At 45.1% G+C, this 9,310-nt stretch overlaps 1 protein-coding gene across 3 annotated transcripts in view; it reads right to left on the bottom strand.

The window, feature by feature from the left end:
* Positions 1 to 2,225: 2,225 nt before the first annotated feature.
* The window catches only part of LOC311616656 (guanylate-binding protein 1-like), an 87,033-nt gene continuing 79,948 nt past the window's right edge, over positions 2,226 to 9,310 (bottom strand). For 2 of the 3 annotated variants that reach the window (XM_084872294.1, XM_084872296.1), the window contains 4 exons: positions 7,407 to 7,619; positions 6,903 to 7,005; positions 6,472 to 6,665; positions 2,226 to 2,394 (listed from right to left, as the gene is read on the bottom strand). In XM_084872294.1, coding sequence (XP_084728420.1) covers positions 2,278 to 2,394; positions 6,472 to 6,665; positions 6,903 to 7,005; positions 7,407 to 7,619 — 627 coding nt within the window. In that variant the 3' untranslated portion in view covers positions 2,226 to 2,277. The remainder of the gene's footprint in view (positions 2,395 to 6,471; positions 6,666 to 6,902; positions 7,006 to 7,406; positions 7,620 to 9,310) is intronic. The other variant, XM_084872299.1, reaches the window with a different exon arrangement.

Here is a 9,310-nt window from a genome sequence, read left to right as displayed (position 1 = left end):
AGATGGGATGGGTTAGAACTTCCATTCTAAGTAGATCAAAAACTTTCACCAGGTATTTTGATCCAGAAGATAGTTATAAAATTCCCCAACATGATCAGAAGTTCTGTGTCAACACTGAGATGGATGAGGGGAAGATTTGTATTATTTTAGAAAGTTACAGAAGTGCAATTGAAGGAGGTCATTAAAAAAATATTGTCATGACAAGGACATCAGCATTTAACCATTTTCATGAACAAAATCTTTAATTTACCATAGAAAACTTTCTTTTTAGATTCTCATTAAAATGTTCAGACTAGAACCCGCCTAGTGGCTCAGTGATTGAGTCTGGGACCATGAACGAGGAGGTCAGGGTTCAATTGCTGGTCAGGGTACATGCCTGGTTTGCAGGCTTGATCCCCAGTAGAAATGGGAGGGCATCCCTTTATGGTTATGTCCTGTTCTCCAGGAGCACCTCTATAATTGGAAGGCATGAAACCCCCAGGTCTCTGAGAAGCCTCGGGCTTTAATTGATCTGCTTGGAACTGTTTTCCCTACCCACCAGCCAACCTGGGAGGATTGTCAGCAACTCCTGGCTATCCTCTTTACCTCAGAGGAACAAGACCAGATGCATTCAGAAGCCCAGAAGGCTGTTCTCAGGTCACTTGAGGAAAACCGGGATCAGATTGAGGAAGCATTCCCCTCCCTTCGCCCCCAAGAGGAACCCAATACCAATAGGGGCAAGGGCTTCCTTGGACAATTTTCACCACATTCTCCTAAGGAGCTTAAAAGGAGCGGCCAGAAAACCCACAAATCTATCTAAAGTCAGTGAAATTGTCCAGGGCCGCAGGAGTCACCTGCAGCTTTTCTGGGCCGTTTATGCGAGGCTTATGGAGTCTATACTCCCATTGACCCAGATGCTCTGCGGAACCTGAAAGCGATCAATTGGCCTTGCAACACAGTCAGCCCCAGATATCAGAAATAAACTCTAAAACCTGGAAGGATTTGAAGGAATGAATGGGTCACAGTCAGTAGAAGTAGCCCAGGAGGTCTTTAAACATAGAGACATCCTGAAGGAGAAGCAGGACAAGAGAATGGCAGAGGCAGTGGTAGCTGTACTGCAAGAGACAGGCCATAAGGCTGTGAGCTGTTAGCTGCTGTTGTTATCCTTGGCCTGCTGTCTCTCTCTCAGTGCATCTGCCTCTTGTTGAGCCAGAGAGGATGACCACGTGTTGTTCCATAAAGTGAGACTGGGGCCACGTTCTCTTTTCAGGACTTACTAGTCCACTTGAGCCAAATGTCCTCTGCTGGCCTGTCATGAACTAGGTAAGAAATCCTGTACAGTCCAGGTACTCTCCCATTTGCATAGCTTTCAGAAATTCCTTTTATGGTTGTAGAGTCACTGCTTTTTACTCAGTGCTTTCAGTTTCACATTACTCTAAAGCTTTTAATTCTAATTAAGTACTTTATTAAGTACTAATTAAGTACTAATTAAGTACCACAACAAGACACACCATAATTAAAATGCCAAGGGCAAAAGACAAAGAGAGAATCTTGAAAGCAGCAAGAGAAAAACAGTGAGTTTCCTACAAGGGAGTACCCATGGGACTGTCAACTGATTTCTCAACAGAAACTATGAAGGCCAGAAAGGAGTGGCAAGAAATATTCAAAGTGATAAACAGCAAGAACCTTCAACCAAGATTACTCTACCCAGCAAAGCTATCAGTCAAAATGGAAGGTCAGACAAAGAACTTTACAGACAAAAAAAAGCTAAAGGAGTTCATCACCACCAAACCAAAATTACATGAAATGCTGAAGGATATTCTTTAAGAAGAGGAAGAAGAAGAAAAAGGTAAAGATGAAAATTATGAACAACAAAAAGACATAAAATACATACCTACAAAGAAGTGAATCTAAAAATCAAGTGAATAAAAAATCTGAAGAACAGAATGGACTGGTGAATATAATAGAATCAGGGATATAGAAAGGGATTGGACTGACAATTATCAGGGGAAGGGGGTCTTAGGGGTGTGGGAAGAGATTGGACAAAAAATGGTGGGATTCTCCAACCCACCCCAGGCCAATAGGCATGGGGTGGGTTGGAAAATCAGGTGGAGGAGAGCTATGGGGGGGAGGGGGGAAGAACACTTGTAATAATCCGAACAATAAAGTTTTACTATAACTATATATATATATATATATATATATATATATATATATATATATAATTATAAAACTGCTTGAGTTATGTCTTGGGTTGAGTGACAAGGAATTTATTTAGATTAAGATACATATAGGTCTTTAGATTAAGATACATTTCTTTCTGCTTCCTGCCATGTTATTCTTGAGATTTTCTATTTCTCTCTGAAGTTGTCTGCCTTCATCTTTGAATCCTTCCTTTAGTAACAGGGCCTGTTCCTAAAAAGGGACAAATAAAGAGTAAATTCAGTACAGCAGTACAAAAATCTCAACGTATACAGTAGTTAGTTTCCACATTTATAGTTATTTTTTATTATTTAATTTCTTATTGAAATTTTTCTGTACCATAAATATTCATTACTAGAGGCCTGGTGCATGAAATCCAAGTACAGGTGTGGTCTCTAGGCCTGGCTGGTGATTGGAGCACAGGTATCTAGTGTGGAAGGGCAGGTCCCACCTGACCTCTGGGACATGGCCCTCTGGGCCCCTGTATACTCCCCTCCTCCTGAGTTATGGGGCCCTGTCAGACTTCCTCAGCACCTAGGAGCCAGGCGTCAGGCCCCCAACCCCCTCCTGCCACTGCCACTGGTCGCCATCTGCAGGGTGATGGGCCGGGCAATAGAGCCCTACTCTCTTTGCATTTGCCTTGCTCTGATGCCACCCACTTACATGGTTCACCATCCTGCCATGGTCCTGCTCTCATCAGGGCTCATTGGGGCCAGCAGTGCCTCCTCTGCTACTCACTGCCAGCACTGGGTCACCGATGCCAGCCATATTCCCTGCCACTCCCTGGTGCTCAGGACGCATCATAGTGAGCAGTTGCATTCCTGGTCAAACTTGCAGTCGAGGGGATATTTTGCATATTAGGCTTCTGTTATATAGCATACTTTTACTTGGACATCTAAGCTCCCTCTTTGCTTATCTTGAGCCTCCTTTAGCTAAGAAAGATTTTGGCTTATACCATCTATTTTTTGATAAACTTAAATTATAAGTCCTATTAATTCTATACAACCTATGTGGGAAGTCTTAATTATATTTCTTTTCAAATCTTATAGTCTCTTACACACACACACACACACACACACACACACACAGACGTTCATATACATACACATGACAGAAGTAAAAATTTCTCAAAATCAAAGGAAGTGCCTGAATCTTAGATCAGGGAATTTGACTTAAGCTTGGTTGCAAGAGTAGCAGGATATAAGTAAGGACATCAAGGCCCCTAACTGTTCACACTGGATTTCCACAGAAAACTCACTACACAAGCTAGGAGTAGGGCATAGCAAACAGACAGGAGTGGCAGACACAGGTGTGAGAGGAAAGGTGTCTTTCTGTTCATAAAGGGTTTCTTAGAACCAAAGTCACACCAGGTGTGACAGAAAAACAGTGATTGTAGATTCCTCTAAGTCTGAAGGTGGTTCAGATATCTTACCGATCTGTTTGACCCTGTAAAAGCTCATCTTTTCTGAACTGTGTTTTTTCCAAAGGTATAGGTAGGTACACAACAATTCTTGCTTCATATAACATTAAGCAAGATATACAGATAAGACATAGCATTTATAATGCCTAGAAGATAATATATATTGATTTAAGAATCCTATATAATAAAAGGCTAATATGCCAATTGTCCCCTTGGGAGTTTGACTGCTGGCTATGATGTGCATTGACCGCCAGGGGTTGGTGCAGAACAAAGGAAGGGCCCAGCTGGCAGCTGGAAGCTGGGATAAGGAAGGACCCAGCCAGCAGCTGGCAACCAGGGTAAGTTCCCTGACATCAGTCTGAAGGAAGACCCAAATTGGCCCTAATGGCCAGCCAGGACTAGGGATCCTAGCCCTGCACAAAATTTTATGCAACAGGCTCAAGTCCTATCTAATAAAAGAGTAATATGCAAATTAACCACCACACAGCTACACCCACCAGCCATGCCCACCATCCATGCCCAACAGCCAATCAGAACAAGTATGCAAATTAGCACCAACAAAGATGGCGGTGGCCACAGAGTGAGCAGGAGGGAGGCTTGGGTTTCTCTGGCGATAGAGGAAGCTAAGCTTTCTGCCTGCCCAGCCACTCAATGCTATAAAGTTTCAATGATAGAAGATACATAAATCCAAAGAGAAATGGTGGCAGCCATGGAGCTGCAGAGAAAAGGAGGCTAGTGTTGCCCCCAGCAATGAAGGAAGCCAAGTTCTGCAGCCATGGCCAGCCCAGGCCTCCACTCAAGGCTACAAAGTTTAATTATATAAGATAAATAAACCCCAGATACCAGGGTCTCTGCTTTGGTCACTAGGGGGTGTGACCAGCCTGAAAACCACCATAGGCCCCTCACCCAGGCCACCCCACAACCCAAGGGAACCCACACCCTTATCCAGGACACCCTTTACGGCCACCATCCATGCACAAGGCCTCTATCCTATCTAATAAAAGAGTAATATGCAGATTAACCATCATTCCAACACACAAGATGTCTGCCAATCAGGCTGGCAGGGGAGCAGTTAGGCATCAATCAGGCTGGAAGGGCAGTGGTTAGGGTGTGACCAGGTTGGCAGGCAGAAGTAGTTAAAGATCCTGCCCCCATGTGAACACAAGATAGTCAGTACAGGAGGTAAGTTGAGAGGGACCAGGTCTGCAAAGGAGAGCAGTTGTGGGTGGATCAGGTAAGCAGGGGAGAGTAGTTGGGAGGGACCGGGCCTACAAGGGAGGGTAGTTGGGGCAATCATGCCTGCAGGAGTGAGCAATTAGGGGTGACCAGGCCAGAAGAGGGGAAGTTGGGGGAGAACAGGCCTGCAAGGAAGAGAAATTGGGGGAGGGGAACCCAGGTCTGCAGGAGAGAACAGTTGGGGGGACCTGGACTGCAGGGGAAGGCTCTTAGGGGTGACCAAGACTATAGGGGAAGGCAGTTAGAGGTGACCAGGACTGCAGGTGAGGGCAGTTAGGGGTGACCAGGCCTGCAGGGGAGGGCAGTTAGGGACAATCAGGCTGGCAGGAGAGCAGTTAGGCATCAATCAGGCTGGAAGGGCAGTGGTTAGGGTGTGACCAGGCTGGCAGGCAGAAGTAGTTAGGGGCAATCAGGAAGGCAGGCATGAGTGCAGTTGGGAGCCAGCTGTCCTGGATTATGAGAGGGATGTCTGACTCCCCTTTCAGGCCTGATCCCGGTGGGCTGAGGGCCACCCTCCAGCCCCCATGCACAAATTTCATGCACAGGGCCTCTATTCTTTACTTATAAAAGTGTAAGCAACTGTTTGTCTATTAGACTGATAGCTATAATGCATGCTGACCACCAGGGGGCAGACACTTGATGCACAGGCAAGGAAACATGGAACAGACTGATGATTTCTGAGGGAAAGGGAGAGGGCAGAGGGTGGGAAAAGATTAACCAATGATCTTATATGCATATTTGAGGCCCAGTGCATGGATTTGTGCACTGGTGAGATGCCTCAATGTGGCCTGTGGGAATTGGGTTGAAACCAGCCTGGTGCATGAATTTGTGCAATGGTGGGGTCCCTTAGCCTGACCTGTGGGGATTGGGCCCAAACCAGTAGTCTAACATCCCCTGAGGGGGTCCCGAATTTTGAGATGGCAGAGGTTAGGCTGAGGGACCCTACCAGTGCACAAATCTGTGCACTGGACCCCTTGTGTACTGATAAAGGACTAGATATGAGATAAAGGATAATAAAATAAAATTAATAACTAGATATACCGTATTTTCTGGCATATAAGATGACTTTTGAAACGAAAAAAAGCCAACTGAAAATCGGGGTCGTCTTATACGCCTAGTATATCCTGAAAAATGTCTTGATATGCCGCTAAACGAATTTTCCAACTCGATCCCGAAAATCATCTGGATATGCCGCTAAACAAATTTTCCAATTACTGCAAGGCTGCTTGGACCGCCTCTCTAACTCAGCCAATCCAAGCAGGCTTTTTATGCATGCAAATTATACATGTTCTGTACCCGAAGCTACACTGTGTTCTAGTAAAAAGCCTGCTCAGATTGGCCAGAGTCAGAGAGGTGGTCTATTAAAAAAAGAACTGGTGTTGCCTCGGAAGTGGGGGGTAGTCTTATACAGCGAATATAGGCCTAAACCTATGTTTTAACTGTAAAATTAGGGGGTCATCTTATACGTTGAAAAATATGGTAGGCAAGTTCCAAGCCAGGCAGACAGACAGGGATTGAAAATTATAAATGGGTATGCAAGGTCTTTCCAGGTTTCATGTTCTAACAGACAAATAGGCCAGGAAGAGTGGACAGCAAGAGAAAAAGAGAAACCTCAAGATGAAGTCATTATATACCTCAAGTTTAAGAGCCAGAGCCCTCTCTTGCTCTGCCATTAATTGGGCCCTCTCCTGCTCCATCTTCTCAGTCAGCTGTTTCTCATATTCCTGATAACTCTTTTCTTTCTCCTCCATCATCTGCTGATTCTTCTTTTGCATTTCCTCTAGCATTTTTTCTGCAGCTTTTGCAGATTCAGCTTTCACACGTTGCACTGCCAGGAGGAAAGGAAGAAGACAAATTCATGTGGGTGACCCCCTCGCTGTTTCTTCTTTGTGAACTCACCTGACATTGTTGCTGCTGACTGCATTTGCCCACGGAGACTGACTCTGGCTAGTCATAGGCATCTTTGCTCATCAGGTTTTGTTTAAGGACCCCAGGTTCTCCAAGCCAAATTATTTAAACTTTTAAAAGCTGTTGAGGCTATCTAGTCTCTTGAATTGCTTCTCACCTTCAAGCAGCTTTTCCCTTTTTGTTAGAGTCTGGTCTGTCTGTAAGACTGCATCAATCACAGACTCCTTGGACCTCAGGTATGTCTGAAGGACTTCTTCACTCTAGGACCCAGAGAAAATGGCATTAGTGTTAGGAAACTGCTGGAAGCGCTTATTCCTATTTGCCCACCATCTTATCCTGTAGGAATTGCTTCTCTTGGCCCTGGTCCTTGTGTTGTTCAAGGTGCCCCTTTAACACGGTGGACACATGCTCCAGATTGGCCAAGCCTGGAACCCAATGAATCAGATTCCTTTGTAAGAAATTGATATAAATATAGATTGAGAGTGTCTGTTCTCTGAATGCGGGGTCTCTTTATGGAGCTGTTGGTGCTGTGGTCCCATTCGGGGTGAGGAATGAAGCCATCAAGGAGAAAGCAGATCTAAGGAAAAGAGGTGGCGGGAGGCTGGGAGGAAGGGAAGTGTGGGGTTGAAGGGAGAAACAGAGACAGATCAGTGCTGGTTACCTGTATTCCCTTCCTGGGTTCCTGAAGATACTTTTTCTTCAGCTCATTCACAGTCTGCATTAAGAGAGAATATCCTCCTGGTTTAGTAAAAGCCTCCTGCTTTATTTGTTCTTCTAAAGAATGGAAGATATCCTTAAGTAAAGCTGAGCAGCGATCTGATGATGCTTTCATATTCTCTGTACAGAAGTCATCTCGCCTTTTTGCTAGCTGGGCCTTTAATGTGAAAATAGAAAGTAGAATGGCACAAAGGAAAAATTAGCTTGGCCTCAGGATTTTTGTAAAGGCTTTTCAAAAACCAGTTTTTGATCCTTCCCTGTAAAAGTTACAGGCACCTCACAGGAGCACATCCTTCCTCTTGATCCTGTCTTTCTATTGAAGTCCGTTTCTCCTTGGAGGTGAAGTTCATGGTAGAGATTGCTAGCTTTTTGTTAGCATTTATGTTACCCATCTGCCAGTCATAGGGGGCCACAGCCTTTTGCACTGCAGCCGAATTCTCTTTCTGGGTTGAGGCCAGGACTGCATTCTCTATGCAGGGCAGGGCCCCACTGCTGATGGCATTGACATAGGTCAGGACTAGGTTCTCTAGTCCTACAAATACACCTTTAGAAAGAAACTTCTGCTTTCAAATTGGACCAGCTATTGCATATGGAAGGAATGTAAGCCCACGTAACTAAGACTACATCTTTCTTTGCTTTTGGTTATAATATTAAATCTGCCTGGTACCAGCAAGCAAGTACCAGACAGATTTAATATTATAAAATTGATGAGAAACTAATTATTACCTGCATGCATTTAACTAAATTATGAGAAAGAGTATGTTTCTGCGTAAAAAGAAAAAAAAATATTCAAAACTTTGTGTCAATCATAATAAAATGGATCTTATTATCCTAATAAAAGAGTAATATGCAAATTGTCCATACCTCTGCTATACCCACAAGCCATGCCCACTAGCCAATCAGGAGAAAATATGTAAATAAACCCAACCAAATTGGCCGGAGCCACAGAGAGCAGAAGGGAGGTTTGGGGTTCCCCGGCAAGTGAGGAAGCCAAGCTTTCTGCCTGCCCTTGCTGGCCCAGGCCTCCACTTAATGTTACAAGGTTTCTGTAGCATTAACTGACCATAAATCCCAACAAAAATGGTGGCAGCCATGGAGCTGGAGAGAGCAGGATGCTTTAGTTACTCCCGGAGTTGGAGGAAGCCAAACTTTCTGCCTGCCCTGGCAGGCGCAAGCCTCCACTCCTGGCCACAAGTTTCAATTATAGAATATAAATAAATCCCAACAAAAATGGCTGTGGCTGTGGAGTGAGGAGGAGGATTGGCTCCACTGAAGGCTACAAAGTTTCAATTATATAATATAAATAAATCCCAGATACCAAGCCCTCTGCTTGGTATGGCTGGCCTTCAAACCCCATAGGCTCCTAGCCCATGCCCCAAGGGATCCCCAACCCCAATCAGGAAAAGGGCAAACCAGCTGGCCCCCACCCATGCACCATCATGCCTGTATCCTATCTAATCCCATCTAATAAAAGAATGATATGCAAATTGACCATCACTCCAACAAAAGATGGCTGCCCTCATGCGGTCAAAGATGACTGCCATCATGTGGACACAAGATGGCCAGCAGGTGAGGGCAGTTGGGAGGGATCAGGCCTACAAGGGAGGACAGTTGGTTGCAATTAAGCCTGCAGGTGAGGGCTGTTGGGAGGACCCAGGTCTGCATGGGAGATCAGTTGGGGGGCGGGACCAGGCCTGTAGGGGAGGGCAGTTAGGGGCAAACATGCTGGCAGGGGAGCAGTTAGGCATCAATCAGGCTGGCAGGGAAGTGGTTGGGGGTATCATGCTAGCAGGCAGAAGTGGTTAGGGGCAATCAGGAAAGCAGACAGGTGAGCAGTTGAGAGCTCGC

The sequence above is a fragment of the Pipistrellus hanaki genome (assembly GCF_964339955.1).
Source record: "Pipistrellus hanaki genome assembly, chromosome: 2".
NCBI lineage: Eukaryota > Metazoa > Chordata > Mammalia > Chiroptera > Vespertilionidae > Pipistrellus > Pipistrellus hanaki.
This window is presented reverse-complemented; position numbering and strand designations above follow the sequence as displayed.